Source organism: Impatiens glandulifera, chromosome 2 (assembly GCF_907164915.1).
Source record: "Impatiens glandulifera chromosome 2, dImpGla2.1, whole genome shotgun sequence".
NCBI classification, from domain to species: domain Eukaryota; kingdom Viridiplantae; phylum Streptophyta; class Magnoliopsida; order Ericales; family Balsaminaceae; genus Impatiens; species Impatiens glandulifera.
In genome coordinates, this window is record NC_061863.1 from 20,283,165 (window position 1) to 20,309,589 (window position 26,425).

Consider the following 26,425-nt stretch of genomic DNA (forward strand, 5'->3'; position numbering starts at 1 on the left):
TCCTTTCAATCACTATAAATCCGACTCTCTAACTCTTCATTCTTTGTCAAGTTGCTATGTTCTAAGAGATAAATTGTAGAAAAATCAATCAAAAAATGATAGCTTTTGAATAAGCGAAAGAGTTATAGGGCAATACTCTATTGGCAGCTGATACTATGAATCATGGCTCGTCGAGCTAGCCGCCAAAGGAGAGTTGCCCTGCAACTACTTCGACTTAGTAATATGTGTGTAGAACCAAGAATAAAGCTAATGTTTCCTTCTTCTTAGCATTCCTTTGCACAAGGTATTTTAACTATACTTTCTTTATGTTTAGTTTTGAATTTACTCTATAAAGTTTTAATCTTGTGCAAATTCATGCTTGGTTATTAGTAAAAAAAGGTGCAATTTTTCTAATACAAAAAATACTTGCACAAAGTTCTTAAAATTCCATAAGTCATAAATAATAAGGAGAGAGGAAGAGGGTGTGTGTGGCCATTTCTTGTTTTCTTTATTTTTTTTACAGTAAAATATAAGTAAAAAATCTCACTAACAAACAAACCTACCAAACCCTAAACGACAACATTCTCTTCTCCATACTAAACTTAGGAAAGTCAATAACTATTTTGACTCAGGGATGAAGGTCCCCAGCCACATATAATAAAAAGGGAAGAGAAAATCCTTTGACGATCGATGAGGAGATGTCTGGAAGGTGGCTAACCTTCAGAACCCTGGGTATTTTTCGGTCGAGATGATGCTGACCGATGATGAAGTGGCTTCACCACTTGGACTAGCTACTCGGGAAGCAGCAAGAGCTTCAGTGTGGGCTTCATTCTACACAGCTATTTGGAGTAAAGTGATACTTTCGTCATTGACACGATGAGTTAAAATGATGTTTCAAATTTTGGGAAATAGTTTTAGACATGCTACACTCTCACATGGTTTCTCTATATATAAAATATCTTTGAGAACAAAAGAAAGTTCACGAATCTCACGTGGTCTCGGTCACTTGTGCATGAGAGAAATTTTTTTCTCCCAAACATGATCATTTTCCGAAAAAAATATTTATCTCTCCTGCACATGGCCATGTTCGGGAGAAAAATCTCCTGAACATAGCTATTTTCCCGAAAAAAATAAATTATTTCTCTCTCATCCCGAACATGGCCATGTTCGGAATAAAAACTTCCTGAACATAATCATTTTCGGGACAAAAATCTCCTTAACATGACCAATTTTCAGGAAAAAAAATTAAAATAAAATATTTTTTCTCTTGCCTGTATATGCATATGTGATAGACCACGTCAAATTCGTAAACTTACTTTATAGTTATAATTTCGTGCCCAAATCATTTGATGCATTTTCTAAATAAGGAAAAGTTTGGACGGTTAATATCAATAAATTGTTATGATTGTTGTAACTAGAACCAATTTTGTCATATGGTTATTGCAGTTTCTCTCATTAGAATTAAGAGCAAAATATAACGATATAATAAAACCACTTGATTGAGTGACACGCTGCACATCTTAGAGGGCCATTCGGCCAACAATTGTTACCCACGATGAAGGTGATGATGCTAAGGAGCGAGGTATGGTTGAGGATCATATGGTGTGATGGTGGTGGGCATTTCGACTATTGTGGATCAAATTGTCACACACTAAGTTATTTATTGAAAGTGGAGTTATAGTAAAGCAAGGAGAATCTGAGATTTTATTTTTCTCTAGACTATAAAGATTATATTTATTACATTATCATAGATAACAAATGAGCATATTAAACATATTAATCGAACCGATCCTCGAATACCTTACTAAAATAAAATAAATATACGAGATCTAAAAAGTGATGAGAATACCCGATTTAAATAGTCAATTTATATATTTAAAATTTTATCTTGTATTATTAAATATAAAGATAAGACAAAAGAAAATTTATGAAATTTAACAAACTTTTACATATTATTTAAGTTGCGACCATCTTCAACCGAAAACCCATTTTCAAACTCATTTTGGTGTAAATGTCACATCAAACAGTAATTTTTCTCCAACCGAAAAACTTATTCTCAAACCCAAAAGAATATTCTTATAATATTCTTTCTTACATCAACTTTTATAATTTTTTAATATCACCCATATATTTTACAAACTTATAAATTAAACCACAATATTATAATATCATTCAAATATTTTAAACTTAAATATAAATTAATTATAAAAATTTATTAAAAATATTATATAAATATATATGTATATTAAAGTAATTTTATTTTTTAATATTATTATATATTTTTTAAATATTATTATAAATTTATGTTATATAAAAATAAAAATATAAACAAATAAAACATATAAATAAATAAAACATATAAACAAATTAAAATATAAATAACTTATATAAATTAATTATATAAATAAGTTTAATATATAAAATTGATAAAATAAAAATTGAAGGGTTAAAATGTAAAAGAAAAAAAAATGATGCGTTTGCTACAGTAGCAACGCGAATATGGGTGCTTTGGAGAGAGAATTTGGGATATCCCAAATTGGGTTTGCGTTTGGCGTACAATTGGAGCTGCTAATCCCATTTTGGGTATCATTTTGCAGCTACATTGGAGTTGCTCTTATAGAATCTGAATCAATATCTTCAATAAACTCTAGTTTAATATAAATCATTATAGTATCGATCTATTAAAAACTTTTCTCCCATCTTATTTCGTTCGGGCGTGTTAGAGATTCTTTCAATCCTCCATAATCCACGTAATCTCATTCCGGGATATGATTACTAATTTAATTGTGATTGATTCAATCTCTGAGGGGATTACCCATTATCCTCTCCATTTTTATCTTAAACAGTTTTCACATGTGTCATAACTAAAAATGATCTTTTTGAAGTTACGAATGTGAGAAGTTAAATTCATTAGATTTTAAATAAGTGAAAGACTAACTATATAAATAAAAAAATATCAAAGTTTACTTGAGTAGATTCAACCTAGTTTGGTGGAATGTAAGGGAAAAAAGTAAGAGAGGTAGTTATAACATGTATTGATGCTTGAAAGCTTATAAAATCTCAAAAAATTTGGTCACAACATTTATTCTAAACACTATGAATAAGTATGTTAATGAATAAATTTCACTGATCCAAAAGATAAATTAAAATTGTGCATTGAAAAGGAATTTACAAGTTACCTAAAGAGTGGATTATGCTTTAAAAAGACAAAGTAAACTATAAAAGGAAGTCGATATCACTGTTCCTCTTAGTCGAAGTTATTTTTTTTTATTGATGATTGATGTTTATTGTGTTTGTGAATTATTGTTTTTCTTTGATGATCATAAGTGTAGACACCTCTTTTTTACAACCCGAAAATTAAAATAAACATGTCTGGTCTAATATGATGATCATACTTTATTATTGGACCGAGAAAAAAAAAACAGAAACACTTTTCAAAATTGGTTTGAAACGACCCTTTGAAAACGGTCCAAACGCCATTTTTTTAAAATACTCAAATTGATATGATACAGTACCTTCAGAGTACCTTCAGAGTGACCATTTTAGAAAATCATGAATTTTAAATATAATATTATTATTTGACAAAATGTATAGAACAATAATTTGAAGACTTGTTTTTGTACCCAAATACCATTTTTCATAAATAAATGAATTTGAGAAACTTGATACATTCAGATTAACCGGTTAAAAAAAATTATGAATTTTGAGTAAAATATTGTTGTTTTCAATTTTGTGTAGATGCATTTAAAAAGCGAAAATAGTGAAAACTAAGTAAAACCGGACGGTTTAAGGCTTGGTCAACGGATGTCAATGCAGAACTACCATGCCATGACTTTTCAAAACGCAGGGGTGACGTTGTCATGACATAAGCGGGAACTCTATTTGAAAATGCCTTAATGGATTCTTCATTTGAAATCACCAAACTAAAGGAAGATCAACAAGGATCTCCAAGTTCAAAACATCACACAAGCCTCTACATTTGATGGTTTTGGTCGATCTTGAATGATTTGGAAAGCCTTAAGAGTCTCATATAAAGTTCGTTTGTGTGAATCTTATTTTGGATTGAAGCTCCTGACTACGAAAAATTGTTGATGAAAGATAAAGTGTCTAGAATAGGATCAAATTTCGGTCTTAAATTCATAACTTGAGCCACACGACCTCAAAAATGGATTTCGACCCACAATTGGAAAGCTAAGACACATCCTGATCAAATGACACCGATCCCAAGCCTATATTCAACGGTTAAGGTGATCTATACAGCATGAAAACACGATGCAAGTGCACTTGTTTCAATCCTAAAGCGAACTAGAGCTATATGCCTTCATAAATTCATATCTTTTGATCTACTTAACCATTTGGTAAAACTAAGCTACCATTCGAAAGGTCTTTGAGTCAGATTTCTATTGACACAAAGTAGCGCTCGTGGTTCGAACTACGGTTCATGTTAGGTCGCCCGTAAGCCAACCTATTTAATTTGGGGTCACCGACATCCCATTAAGAAATGCATGGATCTAGGCATGTCTTAAGCTTTGAAAACAACATGAAGAGTGTAACTGACTAACACACATTTCCAATGCACCAAAGCTCAACCTTAATGAGTGGTCTTAGTCAAAAGTTATAACCCTTCAAAAGTTCGGTTGGTTAGAACCAATTGATAACAAACCCAATTGATAACAAAAGCAGATAAAAATTATAAAAAGGAACAGATGTGTGATAAAATACACACTTGCATTCATAAAAGAAACTAACATAGGTCTACAAACTTAGAAAAATAAAATAACTAATTATAAAGAGAAACTCACTAACTCCACTAACATAAACAATAAACTACTACTTATAAAATAAATCAGTTGACATTCTTGTTTTAAATAGTTGATCAATAACTATTTAAATAAAACAAATTAATATAATTTGTTTTCTTACAAACCTAGAGTATTACTCATTTTTAGTCAGGCTCGATCAGGAGTTTTAGTAAAAAGTTTGAATAGAGTATACTCATTGAATGAATATAGTACTCTAGTAGCTCACTTAAGACCAGTTGTTAGGATAGCGGGTTCGAATCCCTTTACTTGACTGAATAGCGTGAAAATTTTTCCAACTCTTTATATAGAAGGTATGAAATATGTATCAATGGAGGAATAAAGAGAATTTTCTACTTTAATTGAATTGGAATTTGCAACTGATATAAATGGAAATATATTATAATTGGGTTTAAATTTGTAATTTGATTGGTTTGGGGTAAGAAAATTAGTTGGAAAGATTTAAATGAATGTAACAAGGGTTAATTAAGAATAGTGAAAATATTTGAAAACTTATTACAATCCTCTTTTAACGCCTATTTCATTCTGGATTGTACCCCTATTAAAACTTTGTTTATTTATATTTGCAATACATTTATACACAACATGATGTCATTGTTATGAGTTGAAAATTATCAATATTTTCATTATATATTGATAATAATGTATCGCAAAATATCGAAAATATCAATTTTTTGATATACCTAAAAAAATGTATAAGACATGATACCAATGACATGGTATATTTTAGTAGAGTACAATATCAGTATAAATTTTTAAAATTTTATTATATACTAACCGAAATAATATTTATAAATTAAATATATATATATATATAATACTTATAAATAAAAAAATAATTAAAAAATATAAACAAATAAATCGTAAATTTCATTTTTTAAAATTGAATTAGTTCAATTACTTCTCCAAACAGATTTAAAGTTTAACTCTTAATGTATTAATTACATTTTCTTTCTAATATAATTAGATTCAATTTTTTTTTTCAACATATTTGAAACTTAAATCTGAAATGTATTTATTCTCTCTAATTTTAATATATTCATTTTTTTCTCTAAATTATTTTTTAGGGAATAATTTAGTTAGAAATTGATCATAAAATTTTCAACCATCTTAAACGACTGTTGCGTATCCTTCACAATATTATCTCCTTAACTAGGATGACAATGGGTACCCTACCCGCCGGGTAGTGAGGTACCCATCCCCAAACTCGATTTACATTTTACTACTCGATCCCGAACCCGAACCCGACATGTATTTTAATTTGTGTCGTCATCCCCAATTCGTCGGGTACCCGATCTCCGACGAGTACCCAATTAAATATTTATAAAAATTTTGATGTTGAAAAATAAAAAATATATAACTTTAATACTATTGATTTAAAAAAAATGAAAACATTACTTTTTGGGGAAAATAAAAATGGGACAACATATGTAGCCCGCAAACTGACGGGCTCGAACCCATGAACTTAAGGTTAGTATCCTATTCTTTTTGCTGCTAGGCTAGAAGAGGGGATGAAAACATTACTTACTCATACTTATGTTGTAGTGGTCGAAGAATATGACAACATTATTGTTTTTATAATTGAAAAAGAAATTAGAAAAAATAATGTTGAAGAACTAGAGAAATTATGTTGAAAAACTAGAGAGAATGATGTTGAAGAACGAGGAGAGGGAAATAACATCTCATAAAAAAATGATGTTGAAGATTAAGAATGAAGAAAGAAATAACATCTTGCAAAAAGAATGATGTTGAAGATTAAGAACAAGAGAATGAAATAACATTTAATATTAAAACATATGAAGATGAATAGTGATAAGTAATAAATATTTTCAGACGATGGGTGAGATATAGGTGAGTATAATAAATGATATATTAATTGAAATAATTATAATGATTAAGAATTTGAAAAGTCAAACCTTCAACCAAAAACATAAAAAATATGCATACATTTATATATATATATTAAATATTATTAATTTAGTCGGGTATCGGGTTTGGCACACTTCCATCCTGACCCCGAATCCGATCGGAAACCTTCTACCATTCTCATCCTCGACCCCGATTTAAAATACCTGACCCCGATCATCGGGTATTCACCGTTATCAAGTATACGTATATACATTGTCATCCCTAATCCTAACATTACATGAGGTTCGATACATTAAATGAGGTTTGATGTGAGAAGCAACAAATTCGGTCGGAGAGCTCATTATCTCCGCACACATTACTTTTATAATATTTATGTGATTTTTTTTACAATATAATGTTTTTGTCGTTGTGTTTAAACGACTTTCTATTTCATAATATCATTGTATTTAACATTTAAAAAAAGATTAGCTAGGTTGGAAAACCTAAACCCGAATCAGTTGTGTGTTAATTGGACTATGTTTGGAAATCATTTGAAATAAAGTGAGGTCAGACAAGATGGGCCTAGCTCCAAATGCAAATTACAGTTGACTATTTTTTTCATTTATCAAACAAAACCTTATGACTCTTGATTGTTGTTGTTCTTGATCTCATCGGCGACTTGGACTAAGTTATCTAAGGTCTTAACATGGGTATGGTGAATGTCTGGTTTGTGGTTATATTCTCAAAGAAAACATAGAAAGAGAGGCTACCAAAAAAGAGGAAAAAATAGATGCATTTAGATTCATAAATTTTAAATAAAAATAAATAAATATTTCATCTAGTTACACCATCATTTAAAAAAAATGTAAACAAATACACATCATGATTTTCATTGTCTTATATATTCATTCAAGTATTAAAATAAGGCTCTAATCTTTCCAAAAACACAATGACAAGATAAAATTTGTTAAAAAAATATCTTATAAACGTTGTTTTCTTTAAAGTAAAAGTAAGTTCAAAACTTGCATTTTAATATCCAGAGCAAGTTTGAATTTCCAACAGATTATCTTTCTATCCATCGTGTATAGGATTTAAACAATACAAAAAAAGGAAATACTACAGAAAAGAAGTATAGAACCATTCAAGATTTGTTCCATAACAAAAAAAAAGTAACATATATCTCATATATATAATATGGTAATATTCTAACTAATAGATAACTATAATGCTAATGATAGTTATCTTAACTAACTAAAATAAATTGCAATAATCAAATATAATAAACTACAACTAATAAATTGACAGCCTCACATGTCATCTTGTTATTGGCCCTTTAAAACCACAATCTCCATTACATCTCACACTCACACCAGTTAACTATTACAAAAACCACTAACCTGGACTAAGAGATGAAGACCGAAAATTGAAATCATTCATCAACTATGATCCTCAAGAAAAAATGGTGAGCACCACATAATTGATGCCACTTCTGTATGTATGCTGCAAGATTGAAGAAACAAAGCCAGCAATGAAGTATGGCTATTGGTTGCCTTCAATAGACTGTTGAGTGTGGGCGTGGCCAAAGGGCATAACATAATATCCATCTATCATAAGCCCGTGACAAAGATTAGCTCTGGATACAAAACTGAATCTTTCTATCTCTGGCTCCGGGCATAGAAAATGTGAGGATCAAAATGGAGAGGAATCAATGGGAATATAAAAATTAATGCACTCTTCACATTTATTATAAATGTCCAAATATGGTTCCAGGATTGACATCTACTTTATGGTTGAGAAAATTTGTTAATAGCATGAGTTTTGGCCTTGCGAATATGTCCCATGCTGTTAACAAGATCTCTCCTAGTGCAAACAGGAAACATATTAATGTTCCTCAACTCTTTTAAACGCCAAAAGACATAAGGAAAACTTAGTTGATCTCGGGGAGTGAAACGGACAACCTCATTAAACCAAAGGCACATGAACAGGTTGGTTAATGGTGTATGATCTCTCACAATCACAGAAGCTTCAGCCAGTGCTGCACAAAATAATTTCATATGAGCTTAAGCAAATTATGTCCTTCATTAGCGCATCCAAGCACTAGTCAAGACAACTTTATATTAAGCTTGCATAGACCACACCTAGTTTATGAACGAATTGAATAATGGAATAAAAGACTAACAAACAGAAAATGAGTCATGCAATCTTCTTACCTTTCCTCCCATCTAACCTTGAGTCGTTTGGGAGGCCATCAAGGCGGTACTGAGTCATCTGGAGGTCAACTTCTTTTGGCGAGGCTTTGTTTTTGCTGACAATAGCATTTGCCTCATCATACACACTACCACGAGCTCCATGATCTGAAATTGCAAGAACAGAATGTGAACGCCAGAGAAGGGCTTCCAAGACACCCAAAGGGTCCCTTCTAAACTGGGATTTGGAGTCAACCCAAATGGAATATCGGGCACGAGGAAACAAGCGATGCACCAACATCTGGGAAGAAATCAAAAACAGATTTAATAAGTTTCACATCAGATACAAATTCATATTAAGCTAAAACAACTATGACAATAGGCATACATTGTTTTGTTGAGTTATTTTGCCATTTGATGGCCCTTTTTCCTTCGTTTGGAGTTTATGATGTTTTGAGTTTTTGTGTTTGCCTCTTCCAGACCTTTAGTAGGATAGCATTTTTCCTTGTGTTATTTTTAAATGTTTTGTGCTGAGTATGGGAAATCCAATTTTTGTTTGCACATCTTTATATGCAAGTAAAATTAAAATGTACTTGATATCCAATAATATTGAGAGATCTTAATCAGTCATCAAAGACTCGAACCTCATGAACTTGATATGTAAGTGCAGGATGAGAATTGGAAAATGCTTTACCTTTGGAATTTTACCATTCAGCCGTTGGTCTCTAAAAGGAAGATCCCAAACAAGAATGATCCGCCATTTTCCAATAAATAGATCCTCCCCAATTTGATGACCCGATGCCTCCTGTGCAGCTACAGTAATGTCATCCCAAAATGCAACATAGCAAACCTGCATCAATGAAAAATGCCAACTTTCAGTAAAATTATTTAATAAAGACAAAAAATTAATGTATTTTCTAGAACTACACCTTCTGTACTGATGTTTTTGTCATTCCAACAGGTTGATATAGATCATCACCACCACCAAATGCACAAGTAGATACTACAATTTCACATTCTTTTAGATAATTTTTGTCTTCGTGAGACATATTGAATCCTCCCTTATCACTATAAAATCCACAATTTAGTGAATGAGTCTCATTCACCTGCATTGGCAATTGGCATTTGTGAAATGAGAACCAATGTAAAAGAATTGGCAATGACTAGACAAGAATGACAGGAATCATTAATCGGTAGATACAGCAGTGACTAATATCTAATATAACTCTTGACAGAGCAACTTGTTAAAATATACATCAAATAACAACCATCACCTTGAAGCTTTTCGCTCTTTGCTCAAGAGTTTGGAATCCTGTAAAGAAGTTGAATTTTTTTGTAGCCTTGTGCTGTTGAGGAAATGTATGATTTCCTTCTATATGAGAAAGAGTTTTCTCTGACATATAAACCACTTCTTTAACAATGTCAGATGATTCCTTATCCTGGGGAATGTTCAAGTGTTCAAGTTCCTCTGGAGGCAGGAGATCCAAGCAACCTGATACAGTCTGAATCAATAACTATACTCCCTTTCATACCAGAATTCTAGCTGATGAAAAGTACAATTGAGAAAACAACTATAGAAAAGTACCTTACAGTACCAAAAGGTTCTTTGCATTGCAAATAAGACAATGAAATTCACACTTATTGTTATCAAAGAACAAATAGGCGCATTATGATATTTACATGTATGATTGTATATATGAGAAGAAGCATGCATAAAAAATTATTGGTACGTGTAACAGTTATAAAGAGATGGAATAATAGAATACTAGAAGAGATAGGAAAGGAAATGAATGTCCTAAGCCCTTAGATGAGAAGCTTAGAGAAAACCTCCCTAGCCCATATGAGATTGATGAGACATTAATGTTTGCTTTTCAGCTACAATTTCAACATATTTTTACAGGACTAGATTATGGCTCAGTCATATTCTTTGAGGCTTCTTAAATTTAGCATAGACCGCCGCCTCCTCACCCTTCCCCGTACACTACTCCTCATATACTATGTCCCCGAGGATTGTGTAAACCTCATCCTCCCCTGTATAGTACTCCTCATATCCTATTTCCCCAAGAATTGTGTAAATCTGAATAGCCATGTTCTTTGCTGGTCTCTATCAAATAGGGCACGGAATAATATATTTATTTGTTGTCGTAAAATAGACAGTTTTTTGTAGTTTCAAGAACCACCTGATAGTCTGAGGAAGCGAATCCAACGATTCATATAGTTTAAGAAACCACAATACTTGGAGTTCTAGCTGAACATTCTTTTATTGTCGTTCACAGACAAACATGGGTATTTAGCTAATGCCCTATGAATAGAATAGTGGTTAGTGACAGTTACAAATAAAATAGCATAAATAGATTAGTAGTAGTTAAGGAATGAATTAGTTAAATACTATTCTTAAAGTTTCTATCTTTTGTTCATCCCAATTTATTCACATTAGCAGTTAGGATTTTGCCTTTCCCCATTAATTCTTCTCTTCTCTTCTCATTTCAATACAATTCTCTTTGTTTCACTTCGATGGTGGAACATATTAGGGTAGAGAAATATCTTGTTTTCATTTCTCAACTGAAATCTTCATAGATATTCAGAAATTCACATCTCATTGCTAAGGGAAAAACATGGCAGGTTGTCATGAGAAATATTTGATATGTAGTTTTTGCCTAAAGATGGTGGACTGCTCCTTTTATAATTCATCAGATCTAATATTCAAGGGTCGGGAACAAAATTCAATTTCTTTTTTTCAAAAAAGAATACAGGAATCCATTCGCAGAAAACAAAAGCATTCAGAGAGTAAACACAGCCTCAATTGATTTCAGTTGATAGAGAGATGACATACGTTCACTGACGCCATGGACAATTCTAGTAATTGGTTCAAGACGATTCAAGCTGGATTCCGACTTGTTTTCAAAGATCTGTTCTCGCTTCTCCGACTTGATTTCAAAGATCTGCTCTCGCTTCTTGGGAATAACAATCTCCGAATCAACTACAGCTAAACTCGGTTCGCTTCCAGTTCTTGGCGCTTGGAATAAAAGTAACCCGGCGGCGGGAAAGAAGAGTAATAGCGGCCAACACCTCAGAAGGTTCCGGACGACTCGATGAGTGAGTCCATTTTTGGCACGGGAGACCGATTTTTTGTTCTTCCTCCGAACTCGAACTCGATTCCTGTTGGTGACATTTTCGTAATCGTCTTCTGAGATTGAAATCGATATACTATTATTGTTGTTAACGGATGACGACATCGATTACCGGCATCTCAAGTGATTCCAATGCATAAATGTAGAGATCAAAAAGAAGAGAATAGAAGAGAAAAAGGAAGTCTGGGCCAACTTCACTGTGTACTCGTACTCGATGGGCACCGCCATGGCTTGCGCTTCGTTCGGATCACGGCAAAATGCCTAACGGTATCTTCTCTTTTATGTTAATTTTCAATTTGGCTTATATATATATATAATATAACGGAATTGTAATATGTAATCACATTTCTTTTCATACAAATACACAAATTATCTAAACGTACATACATTCTCACACATTGTCTCGAGCTCAATCTTTCCATTCACACGTTGTCTCGAGCTCAATCTTTCCATTCAAACATTGTCTCGAGCTCGATCTTTCCATTGAAAATCTTTGCGACACTAGTTACGATATTCAGAAGAATGAATAATTAATCTTACTCAAAACAAACACGAGACGTTTGATTGAATGGACACAAGACTTTTAGAAAGAGAAAATATCTCTTACAAAATAGAATTATATTGATGAAATACTTGGTCATCTTTATATTGTAGACTACAAGTATTTATATGTTCTTCAGTAAACTATAAGTATTTATATGCCATTTAGTAAACCACTTTAACTATAACAAATAAGCATTAAATGTAATAGGTTGAGTGTGGGAATATGTTGAGAGTGAGAATAGGTTGAGTGTGACAATAGTAATGTCTTGTTTAGAAGTGCACTGTGACATTCTCCCCTACTCAATTTGGCGACGTCCTCGTCGCGTCCTCCTTGTAAGCCTGAATGATATGTTTTGAAATTCCATAACACTAATTCGTTTTCTCAACTCGCATTGCTTTCCGGTAACCCTTTCCACTTAACGAAATATTTGACGCAACTTGGGTGGGTACCCTTCTCGGTATCACCCGATGTGTCAGTATCTCTTCGGCTTCTTTTTCGGGTACGGTTGTGATTGTTGTGGGAGCTCTCTTTGATTCGCCTTTACTTGGATCTTTTTTATTTTCATGATAAGTTTTGTATAAACTTACCTGGGATATGGGGTGAGTCTCCAAATACGACTGAAGTTTCGAGCGATATGCTAGATCTCCAACCCATTTCTTCTCTAAGGACCTTCATATCGCCTCACAAACCCTTTGTGAACTTTGAGAAATCGTCTCCTTTGATGGAGGAGAAGTTTTACTATCACTTGGTTTTCTCCAAACTTCAAGTGTCTTCTCTTCTTGTCCTCCCATTTTTTTTTTGTTATTTTGGCGGTCTTGGCAATTTCGCACTTCTCTTCCTTGAAGAACAACTCTTTTGGTTGCCTCTTCAGTTCCTCCAATTTGGTAGGTTCCATGCGATAAAGAACCTTCGCCGATGATTTAGTACATTTGACTAACTCTTCTCTGTGATCCACCTCTCTCTCTTATGGTGGGGTTTCTTTGGAAATCCAACGGGTATTACATCATGACATTTCTCTAGGACAGTTGTAACTTTTGGAGGTGTATTCTTTTTGAATGCATCTTTCTCATCTCCTTTCAATGTGACAAAAGATGATGAGTGAGTCTTCTTTACACCTTTTGAGAGTTGCATGGCAGAGAGGTGCCTAGTTTCTCTTTTGCCCTCTTTTGTTAAAAAATTGTGCAAGTATTTCCTTGCTCTAGAATGCAAATAGTAATGGCAGAAGGGAGTAGGAAGAAATTTACCTTGTCTAGGAACTCTATGCCAAGAACTATTTTGTAGTCGTCCATGTCAATAATGAAGAAATCTAGAAAGCCAGTCCACTCCCCATAGTTGACCCTTACATTACGAGCAACTCCAAATGTTGCACTTGGTGCCGAGTTGACTTGTTTAAGCCACCCCTTCTCTTTGGTGTACCTGATCTCCAGTCTTACCGTCTCTTTTACCTCTAGAAAGTTGTTGTTGACTCCCGTATCCAACAAAGCTTTAACCACGTGGCTTCTTACTTTTATTTCCACGAATAGTCGTTCTTTCTCCGCGGACTCTAACTCCTCAAACTTTGTTTTAACGACACTAAGGAGATTTAACGACCCCAATTGAGCTTCAAAATGAAGACGTTCTTGCTCCTCCATCAAAGCGGATAGTTTGTTATTCATAGGGCACTCTCTTGTTTTATGCGGACCTTCACAAAAGAAAAACTTTATCCAGGGTCTCTCTCCATATTTCTCGTCCGGATCTCCTCTACCATTGGGCTAATTCGTAAACTTAGATGGGTCTTCATTGCTGTAAAAGTTGAAGAACATGGTTCTTACGTATGCATGCCTGGATTTCCAAATTCTCTTGGCAAAGATCAGAGTCAATTGGATATTCCTCCTTGTTTGCAGCTCGCGCTATTGATGTACCTTTAATTAGGAAGAACAAAATCACTTAAGTTAGGAAGAAGAAAATCACTTAAGATATGTTTGAATTTTGATGAGTGTAATTGAAATTGATAATAAAATTATAATTTTAATTATACATTAAAATTCATGTTTAAAAAATTATAAAATTCCAATTGAATTCTAGTTAGCTTGATTGGATAAAGATACTATTTTCTAAATCAATCAAGTATATATAAAGTAACATGATAAATACATGCATATTTTTACAAATTTAAACAAGTTAAAAGTAAAAATAGGGAATAAAATGAAAAATTAATAATAATATAGTTGTTCTCCACATACCGGTCCGGCCCGGCCCGGAGGGGTAGACAGCCTAAGCCACGGCCTAGGGCCTAGGACCAAAAAGGGGCCCATTTTTTTTTTATATATGCTAGGTATTAGTAAGGATTTTTAGTTTCTTATTATTTAATTTTTTTTATTATGTTAGATTTTTTGGCCCATGGCTCTATAGCCCAAATAGAGAAACAAACTAACACTATCAGAACAAAAAATTGAAAACCCTACTGTCTGTCTCACTGTCTGTCTCTCTCAGTCTCTATATCCTACATCGACAACAAAACCGACAACAAAACTCACAACGAAACCGACAACGAAACCGACAACAAAATAATTTCGACGGTGGCTTTGTTTCGCTGGGTTGAGCCTTAAGGTAAGGTTTAACCATTAAAACTGAAAATTCAACATCATGGTTTGATTGCTATTTATTTTTATGCTTTGTTTTGAGATTGTGTATTTGAGTGGTTAAGCCGTAAAGATATTTGAAAATAGTTTACTTGTTTGATGGCGCCGAAAAAATATTTATCTGGATATGAAAAACGAAAAAGGAAAGAAATAGTTTGGATATGTCCGCTGCTGAAATTCTTGATTTTGTAATGTCAATAGATTGTTATCCTAATGTCTCTATTGTATATCGAATATTACTAACATTGTCTGTTACGGTAGCTTCTGCTGAAAGAAGTTTTTCTAAGTTAAAATTATTGAAAAATTATCTAAGATCTTCGGTGTCTCAAGATAGATTGAATGGACTTTCTATTTTTTGTATTGAACAAGATTTTTTGGAATATATTGATTACGATACAATTATCAATGATTTTGCATCTAAAAATGCAAGAAGAAGTCACTTTCGTTGACAATTTATGTTGCATCTTTGTAGATATTGGAAGGTTATTGAAGATCAACGGTGAAACACAAGTGAAGTTTATGCGTAGGGCCCCAATTTCGTGTTTTCGCCTAAGGCCTAAAAAATCTCAAGAACGACACTGTCCACATAGTACAATTTTACAATGATACAAACAAAAACAATTATCTAAAAACCAACTTAAAAAAATTCAATTATGACATTTATTGAGAAATCTAGCCAAAATTACATACTCATACATAACTTTGGCACAAGATTAAAAGAAATTACAAATCAATATGTTTAAACATGAATATCTAATAAACAAACAACTTAAGTTTAACAAGAATGAATGTAGTGAATTTGAGAGTTATATTAACTTTCTAAACAAAAAAAACATAAAAATTTAAAATTTATATGCAATTAATTCTCTACTTTCCTCAAATATGAATATATCTTTATTTCTTGATTGTGTGAACAAATTTTATAAAATTAAATGTGATTCAAAATATATATTATATATAAAAAGTCGGTGATGAGATTACATTTCCATATCCATAATTAATGTGGTACAGCCCTAGCCCAGATTTAAGTAAAGGAAAGACCATGATTTACAATAATATCCCATGCATGCATGTATCTAACAATACTGAAATATATATTATTAACTAATAAATTAAAGAAGTAAGGAGGAATGGTCGTCATGGGCATCACATGATACATCTTAGACTACATAATCGGACGGTCCATATGATCAAGAAAGAACCAATATTAATAGTATTGGTGAGCTAGCTAGCATGGTTATAAATATATAAGTTTGATTGTTCTTGGCTTCCAATTGCACAGAATATCTAATTAATTACATTACATGGGGGTTTTCGATCATTTCTCCAACATCTTTGATTGCGCCCAGTACCGTGGCCGAAAGATGAAGAAATTCAAACAATTTCAGGTTCGAGCCTACATTTTATTAACATTTTATTAACATTTTATGGTCATCTGATCAAAATTTATGAATGTGTGGATGGATGATGATGATTTTTCAGACGGTGGAGATGAAGGTGAAGATAGACTGCGAAGGATGCGAAAGGAAGGTGAGGCGGTCACTGGAGGGAATGAAGGGAGTGACGTCGGTGGAAGTGGAGGCGAAGAAGAGTAAGGTTACGGTGGTGGGCTATGTTAACCCGACCAAAGTGGTGGCACGCTTAGCCTATCGCATGGGAAAAAAGGTGGAGCTCTGGCCTTACGTTCCTTATGAGGTCGTTGCACATCCCTACGCTCACGGTATCTATGACCGTAAAGCTCCGACAGGGTATGTTCGTCAAGCTCAGGACCCCGCTGTCTCTCATTTGGCCCGTGCTAGCTCAACTGAGGTCCGCTATGCCACCGCCTTCAGCGATGAAAACCCAACCGCTTGTGCCATCATGTAGAATTTTAACTTATTTAATACTATGCGTTCTGGTACTTAATTGTTGCTAATTAATTTATCTTCTATGATCATGCACAATGATGGATTTACACATATTACTCTCGGCAATAGAGCGGACAGACGGGTCAACCCATGGCGGGACGAACCTACCCATCAAAACCCGTCGTTTGACGGGTCGATGGCGGGCCGGTCCACCATCCCAGCGGGCTTAAAATCCCCAACCCAACCTAAGGTGGGTCGCGAGTTAGGCGGGTCAGCCCGCAGGTTGTCTCGCTATAAATAAAAAACATTACTAGTTCTAGAAAATTAACAAGAGTTCAAGAACATGATCAAATAGTTATAATACACACCAAACAAGAGTGTTGTCTATCGTTACACATTAATTGACCAAATAGTTAAACAAATTAACTAAAATTTGAAAAATTCATAAAATAGAAATTTCAGTAAAATCAACATTATTTAAATATCATCAATCGAGATATAATCCATGTCAAATTATTCTCCTTCATTGCCTTTCTCTTTAGTGTTTGCATCAACATCCTCTAGAACATTTGATCCTTGCTTGGACAATATTGATGTAACTATTAAACTGCCTTCTTGATTTTTATCTACATATGAAATACACAAAAATGAAGGTAGTTAAAAATTCAAATCAAAGTAAACTAATATTGAGTCTGGAACTAAGTTTGAATTCAAGAACCCTTGAAGGCGAGAACAAAGAAAGAAATGCGAAACAAATAAGTAGCCAGCAGCCGATAGGCGAAGTATTGAGTATTGACTACTGCAGTGCTGCATGGGAGAGAAAAAAACTAGGGCTATGTGACATATGCCTATAAGCACTGGTAAAAAATGACCTTTACTGACAGATATTACCGAAGGTTTTATAAAACCCTCCTAATTGATCCCGAGCAAATCTTTCGTTATTGAAAATAAATTCCGAGAGGTGTGTAAAACTCTCGGTTTTGATTATTAGTACCGAAAGTTATGCTAATAACTCTCGGTTTTGACATTCCCAAAAAATGAAAAAAAATTCTAAGTGTTGGGAGTTGGTTAATTGCGAAGGTTATTCTAAAACTTTCGATTTTACCTTTCCTCAAATGTTTAAATACGAAGGGATTCCATTAAACCGTCGGAATTGACTCATCCCAAAAAATTGAGAAAATATTCTAAGTTGGGGAATGATTATTTCAAGCATAGAGTGGGTAATTATAATCCATATCTCCTAACTCTTTATATTTATTTTAACGACTACATTTCGGGTATATATATAGGTCGCTCAATTAACAGAAATTAACGACATATCAAGAGACCTCAAGATCTTAGGAGAAGGTCCAAGTATGTACTCGTCTATGTATGTTTAGTGTAAAGTAAACGGATACAAATTTTGTACAGAAAAACACGACGAAGGTTTGACCACTCAAAATAGTGGGGTGGTTATTGAAGGGTACAACGGGTCTAAGACTATGTCATACTACGGAGTTTTAACGGATATAATCAAAGTACAATACTTTTTTCACAAACGAGTTGTTTTTTCAAGTGTATGTGGTTTGATACATAGTCGGGGGAACTAAGAGTGAAAGTGAATAAATTTGGCTTCGTAAGTATAAATGTAAACCGAATTTAAAAAACCCAAAGTCAAACCCGTATATATTGGCGAGTCAAGCAAAACAAGTATTCTACGCCCCTAATATGTCAGCTCGACCCGGTTGGAAGATTGTGACAAAAATAAAACCGCAGTTTACAATTATGTAGTTAAGATTAATTAATTAGGTAGGTTTATGTTCTTTACTTTATATTCGTTCTTATTACCACTTTATTTCAATTATTCACTCATTTTTATTAATGGTGCTTTAAGAATGTCTGAAGGTCCTAAAGAAACTTGGAAGAGTATGAGGAAAACACCCAACAAATTGCTAAAGCCATACCAGAACCTCCTTGTACAATCAGAAAACTTAAAGCTCCGAGAATAGTCTTCTAGAGACGAACCAACTATTGCTGTGGTCCCGATAGCTACTGCTTCCCCAGCAGACGAGGATGTTGAGGCTACTGAGGCCGAAGAGTTTGTAGAGAGTACGTTTGCTGATATAGGGGATGACGATGAGGCTGAAGACGAGGGTCTCGAGGAGCCTCACGAGGAGGATGACGAGGAGGAGCCCAATTCCACTCCCGAACCATCATCGACAGGTAACTTGTTTACAATTAGTTATTATTTGAATTGATTCACATATCTAATTATGAATTTGATAATTTTGAAGAATCTTCTGCCCGCAAGAGACGGGAGAAGAACACGAATATTGCGCTGTCTAAGAGTGTAGAGGGGACAAGGATTCCTCTTACTTTTAGAGATGTAGATGGGAGGCCAGGCGGTGCTGACGTGAGAAGAACACGGTGGTCTAGACATGTGGGGTCGGTTGTGCGGGACCCCTCAACCGTCTCACACCGTTTTCTAAAGTGGAAGGCATTAAGTGCGGACCAATTGGATTCACTTTGGACTGCTATCACGGTAATAATTATTACTTAATTATACATTATTCATTAAATAATTATTTTTAACATTTGAATGTTTTTTTTCAGGATCCGTTCGAGGCTACTAATGGTTCTATTGATTCCTTTAGAAAGACCGGATTGGGACACGCCAAGCAGATATGAGATAGATGGCGCTTGGATTTGAACAAAGGATATATCCGCGTCCACAAAGGAGACGAGGCGGCGGTACTGGTTAATCCTCCACCAGACTACAATCGAGATGACTGGGAGTTTGTGTGTCGCAACCATTTCTTTACGGAAAAATTTAAGGTACGGTTTCATAATTCAAATAAAATCTGATATTAATTATTCTAAATTCATTTTTTATTTAAAATTCAGAAAAACAGTAGTACAAATATAATTAACAGGAAGAAGCTAAAATTCCCACATCATACGGGAAGTAGACCGTTTGCATAAGTTGAAGAAGAGTTGGTAAGTACATTATTTGTAATAACTTAATCTAAAGATTTTTATTAATTATATAAATCATTTCTTTCAACAGGCGATTGAAATGGGACGGGCACCGTCTGTCATTGAAGTATTCAAGTGGACCCGTACCCCAAAACCGACCAAAGAAAACCCAACCCCCGTCCCGGACGAACACGTGCAAGAGAAAATTGTAAGTGAATTTAATATGGCTAGTTTTTTATTATAGAAATGATACTTTATTTCAATTGTGCATGTTGAAATGGAGGAGGTTCTTAGTAACGAACCTGAAATATCTGATTTTGAATTGACGAAGAGGGTGTTCGGACAACAAAAATACGGGGGAGTGTTCGGAATGGGATCAGGCGTCCGGGCCACACACTTTCGTGAGGATCGTCGAAGTGGAAACAGTTCACAACGAAAGAATGAGCGATTGTATGAAGAGAATCAAAGAATGGCGGTCAAACTAGAGGAATTGGAGAAGAGGGATGAAGAAAGAATGCGCATAATCAATGAAATGCAATCGGAAAAGAAAGCAATGAATGCAAGAATGGAGAGGGAGAAGTTAGAAATGAATGCAAGAATGGAGAGCGTCGAATTGTTTATGAGGCAATATCAACAACCACCTCCTCCCCCCACCAGCTAATTCTAGTACGTTTTGATTGGTTGTTTCGATTGAAAACATGTTTTGATTAGTTGTTTCGATTTGAATTTAAAACAGATTGTTCGGATGATTAGTTTGGTTGCGAATTTTGTAACGATAATGATCATTTCATGTATGTGTCATTTCTTTTATTATTGATATATTAGTTTGGCTGAACATGTTTTGGTTGCGAACAAAACAATCGGCCTATTTTGTACATTTTTCACGGAAAAACCGACAGTAATATGGATATCTTTCGGTTTTTCTTCATAGGAAAAACCGAGAGTTATATAAAAAGCTTTCGGGTTTTACATAAAAGAAAAACCGAAAGTTAATTCTAAAACTTTAGGTTTTTCCATTTTAAGAAAAACCGAGAGTTAATTGGAAAACTTTCGGTTTTTCATGAGAGGGAAAAAACGAAAGTTTTCTAATAAACTCTCGGTTTTTCCATTTAAAGAAAACCGAGAGTTAATTGGAAAACTTTCGGTTTTTCCTTTTGGAGTAAAACCGAAAGTTTTCTAATTAACTCTCGTTTTTTCCATTTGAAGAAAACCGAGAGTTAATTGGAAAACCTTCGATTTTTCCTTTTGGAGTAAAACCGAAAGTTTTCTAATTAACTCTCGGTTTTTCCATTTAAAGAAAACCGAGAGTTAATTGGAAAACGTTCGGTTTTTCTTTTTTGAGTTAAACCGAACGTTTTCTAATTAACTCTCGGTTTTTCCATTTGAAGAAAACCGAGAGTTAATTGGAAAACTTTCGATTTTTCATCCGAGGGAAAAACCGAAAGTTTTCTAATTAACTCTCGGTTTTTCCATTTGAAGAAAACCGAGAGTTAATTAGAAAACTTTCGGTTTTACTCCAAAAGGAAAAACCGAAAGTTTTCCAATTAACTCTCGGTTTTACTCTAGGGTATCTAAACCGAAAACTCTATGATATCTCTCGGTAAACGCCCAATTGTTTTTAACGAAAGAGTCAATACTGAGGGATAACGAGAGTTACCTAAACTTTCGGTAATGTGTCTATACCGAAAGTTATAGGGTCAAAACCGAGAGTTTTTACTCTCGTTTTTTACCCTTCTTCACCAGTGAAGGCTAAAAATCAGATTAGATTTTTTTGGCCAACTCGCGGGGCTACCCAAGCCCGACCCGCCTAGGTCCATGACCCGAGTGGGCTGGCCCGTGTAGGCCCACTTACAAATGAGTTACTAATATTTCAACCTAACCCATCTAAATTGTTTGACGGGGCGGGCCAACCCAACGAACCTAACCCAAATTGACAGTTCTACTCGGCAGTCCGTGGATATACATTAGTTTAAATAGATAACTGTCGTTATTGATCCCTTTCTGTCGTTAAAGAAAATTATCAACAATAAACTTAATTATATATTTATAAACTTAATGTTTTTATTTAAAATAATTTGATTTTTTATTAACATAATTTTAAATATTAGTAAATTAATTAAATTAATTTTTTTGAAAATGATTATACACTAAAAAAAACTACTGATATGCAACGTTTTCTATAATAAATAATTTATTAATGCTAGTTTTTACAAATTGCATTTGACATTGCAACGAAATAATTCATCTTTGCAAATACTGCATCAATTATTACAATAACGTTGTATTTTTACGTAAGATAAAATTCGAAAAATATATATTACAAAATATATCACTAAAAATGAAAAAAATGTAATATTTCTTTGAAAATTTTATAAATATAAGTTTTGCAACTAATATAATAATACATAAAATAAAGGATGATGCAAATATTCTCGCAAAAAAATTAAGCTTCAATGTTTGCAAAATATTTAGCAATAACCTATATTTCCATTAACTATTGTATCAAATAATAAACACATAGGATTGTTATGGTTGCAAATATAAATATGAAAGAAATAATTGTGATGATTTTGTTAATTACATTTTTACTATATATTAAAGTAACACAAATAAATAATCTCTTTGCAACTCTGTTAGATCGATGACAACAATAGAAGAGGGGGTTGTATATTGTTGTACTAATTATCACTTTTAATTTGATTTTAATCCTGTTTGAGATGAAAATTTGTTTCTATTCTTCACAAATCGTCGCAAACTCTTAAACTTATTCAAGTGCGGAAATGCTTGCTAGATTTGAAGCAGCAAATTACGAACGGTTAGATGCCGAAATAAAATAACACAAGAGTTTTATGGATGTTCGGAGATAAAACTCCTACGTCACACTTTCTTCAGTTTCAAAAAGGATTTCACTAAAAGGCTTTGATTCGCATAGCAACTACACAAACCCAGTCAGAACTCAAGACTTAACAACTGTCTGTTCTGAACTCCTAGCTATCATTCATTGTTGAACAAACAACGTTCTATTCAACTAACAATACTGAAAATACACTCAGATAGAACAATAAATTATTTCTCAGCTTAACGTAAAGATTTTTGAATAACTAGAGAGACAATCAATTAGAGAGCTAAACAATTCAGAGATTAAGCCAGAGAATCGAGAAAGCAAGCCGTTGTACTTTGGTGCCTTTTTATATTTAAAGTGTGGCAACGGTCAAAACTTTCTCATAGATACGTGTTAGCTTTCCGATGGATGTACGCTAAATGTACGGGATCGTACGCAATAATATATTCGTTGGATCGTGGCATACGGAATGGTAGTGCGGAATATTCGTTGGAACGTGGTGTACTAGAAGATACATATCGGGCTAATGAAATAATAGTGTATGTGGCAATTGAACATTTGTCCTATTAAGCTGACTTGGCAGACTGCTGATAAAGAATGCTATTGTTCTCTATGCTTAAGCGCTTCTTCAGACGGCTGCTAAAGCAAGGTTACTGCTCGTGCTTTCTCAGATGGCTACTGAAGCAAAGCATCTGCTCGCACTTCTTCAGACTGCTACTGAAGTAAGGCGTCTGCTCGTGCTTCTTCAGACTGTTGTTGAAGCAAGGCGTCTGCTCGCGCTTCTTCAGACTGCTGCTGAAGCAAGGCGTCTTCCTGCACTTCTTCAAACTACTACTGAAGCAAGGCGACTACTCGCACTTCATCAGACTACTACTGAAGCAAGGCGTCTGCTCGCACTTCTTTAGACTACTACTAATGCAAGACGACTACTCACACTTCTTCAGACTATTGCTGAAGTAAGGTGACTGCTCGCGCTTCTTCAGACTGCTGCTGAAGAGAGACGTCTTCTCGCGTTTCTTCATTTGTACCTGCGCATTAAACATTTGCATAATTTAGTTTTATTCACTTATGATTCATTATCAATTATGTCATATTGATTAAACTTATTTGTATTCACCTAAGTTCATTTTAATCAATTAAAACATTATTATTATTATTTCAACTTAATTAATTATTTCTCTTTTAATTAATTTTCTCTTTTCTTTATTTAACTTAATATAACAATTTCTCAATTTTTAATGATGTTAAAACTAAGTTAAAAACAGGGGATTAAAAGATAAGTAAGATATTTATATAAGTATATAACACGTACAAATTAAGAAAAAATATCCCCCCTTTTTTCTTCTTTTGAAGCTCAGCTATCGCCGAAGAGAAGTCTTTCCAAACCTCCTCCTCCACCTCGACCTCCTCCTCGGTCTGGCTTCCTCCTAGTTCGACTGTCCCGACCGTAACCTTCCCTTCCCCCTCAACCGCTACCTTCCCCCTTTTTAACATTATCATCATCAACAGTTTCAATAGAATTTGATGCGACACTAGCATCTTCAATACGCTTGGATGCTACATCGACATCTTGAATGCACTTAGCTTATGTTGTCTAGAGGTGGTTGGATATTTCGAGTAGCTGATGGCCAAAAATATCCATTCTTCTAGCAAGATCTCCGTGATGGTGGAAGGAAGTTTTGAGTAGAGTAGATTTTAACCTGGTCAATGCATCCCAGATGATCGTCACTCAATAGAAGTCCTCGATATTTCTTTCTGGGAAATTGCCCGCGCCGAGGCAACATCTGTTGTTGTCTTAGAGTTAGAAGCAAATTTCCCCTTCAGATCACCAGCTCATCGATGATTGATGCAATACTCTGCTGTATAGGCGCGAGAGCTTCAATGATGAAGTTGCGGAGATCAACTGTTCCCCGAGAGGACTGCTCAAGGGAAGAGGGAGCCGAAGCATTAAGATGGGAACCATCTTGGAGGGTGCAAAGAGGGGATGCTCAAAAACTTACCTCAATTGCAGACAGCTCGGGATTTCTTTCAGAGGATGAGGCTTGAGGAACATGCATCATTGCTCGAGACTCGCCGTCTACTCCTTCAATCTCTTCGCACAAATCCCTTAGAAATCCCATCACCTCTTTGGAGTTGATGGATTTAGTAGGGATGGATTTCTTGGATGATGAAGGGGTTGAACGTTTGGATTTAAGGGAGGATCTCCTCTTTTCAGACGTCTTCTGCTCCTTGTCTGAAGAGATCTACACAGAAACCTGAGACAACTGCTTCTCATATGCAAACGATGATTGCTGCTCGACAGATACAAATGGCTCCTTATTTGAAGTAAATGACTTCTGCTCATACGCAGAGGAGATGGGCTGCTCAGGATCAAAGGAGAGCTCCTTTTCTTGAGTAGGGGAGGCAACTTGAGACGACTCCTCAGCAGCAGGAATGGAAGGCTGCTCTACATCAAGGAGAGGCTGCTTCTTAGTAGAAGGTATCTACAACTTTTTAATAACTAGTAGTTGCTCTTCGGCATTTGAGCTTTTCAGTGCAGCCAATGATATCTCTTTTTTAGGTTCATCAATCTTGGATGATTTCGTGCAATGAATGAAGGACAAGGTTGTTGAGCTGTATGAATCCAAGATTAATTGCAAACGACTATTTACTTTGCCATCTACCCAGGCCGTTCTCTCTAGGGGGGTCATAGTTTGTCTCCCTTTGGAAAAGGATCAGGAACAAAGCACGCCCACTAGCGATTGCTACAACGAGCTCTATTCTCTTGAGAGCCTCATAAACCTCATTGGTGCTGGTCCAGGCTATGACAGATTTCTCAAGACTGAATAGTGCCTCGCACTGCTCAATCAGATCGCCTTGGATAACCTCGTCGAATCTCTTGTGGAGCCTTATTATACTCCATTTATCAAAGATTTCGAGCCTCTCTAAAGTAGAAGTCTCAACCTCCTCAAGGATGAGTTCGATAGATTACTTCACGTCTGAAATAGGCCCGGGGACAAAGACCGCAAGATCTTTACCCTTTCATGCACCTTCGACAGGCTTGGTAATAGGGATAGGTTCTTTAAAGACGATGCTCTTTGCAGCTTGAACCTGTCTTGCAATGGCTGCTGGAGAGTTGCCGAAAATAGGATTTGCTTCTTTAGCATTCTCAGAACAAGGCACAACAATTTTCTTTACTGTAGGAGTAGTAGCCGACTCAACAACAGAAATGAGCGCTGTCTAAACGGCTACTGTTTCAGCACTATGACCAATGACCTAACATCTGCTAAAGCTACAAGGGAGACATCAATGACCCTACAGATCTCTCATCAACAATGGCACCAACTGACACAACAATTGGTTCAACAATCGGAAAGGAAACAATGTCGCTCGTAGGTCTCTCTTCAAAAGTAGCACTAACTGACACAACAATTGGTTCATCAATCGATTCCACATCGGTAATTTTAGTAGGCACTACGGCCGAAGGTAAAATAGAGGCTACCAAAGGAGGCACTTCTCTAGTAGGAGTTTCCTTCAGTTTGGCCTTCTTCGCATCCAATTTTATTTAATTGAATCTTACCTCGTAAATACTTTTTAAACGAATAACATGAAGACATGTGTCTATCATGTCCTTAAATGTGACCCACACGCATAGTTAATTAAAGTAATAGAC

At 34.6% G+C, this 26,425-nt stretch overlaps 2 protein-coding genes across 2 annotated transcripts; one reads left to right on the plus strand and one right to left on the minus strand.

Moving 5' to 3' along the window:
- Positions 1-7,777: 7,777 nt before the first annotated feature.
- Positions 7,778-12,244, minus strand: LOC124926731 (probable hexosyltransferase MUCI70). Its single transcript, XM_047467015.1, has 6 exons — positions 11,667-12,244; positions 10,108-10,325; positions 9,763-9,939; positions 9,528-9,683; positions 8,858-9,134; positions 7,778-8,682 (listed from the first exon to the last, which is right to left on the minus strand). The coding sequence occupies exons 1-6, from the start codon at positions 12,067-12,069 to the stop codon at positions 8,432-8,434; spliced, it is 1,482 nt and encodes a 493-aa protein (XP_047322971.1). The 5' UTR covers positions 12,070-12,244; the 3' UTR covers positions 7,778-8,431.
- A 4,337-nt stretch (positions 12,245-16,581) lies between these two features.
- On the plus strand, positions 16,582-16,995 carry LOC124924480 (heavy metal-associated isoprenylated plant protein 26-like). Its single transcript, XM_047464513.1, has one exon. It carries the CDS (start codon positions 16,582-16,584, stop codon positions 16,993-16,995), a length of 414 nt encoding a protein of 137 aa, XP_047320469.1.
- Positions 16,996-26,425: the final 9,430 nt, after the last annotated feature.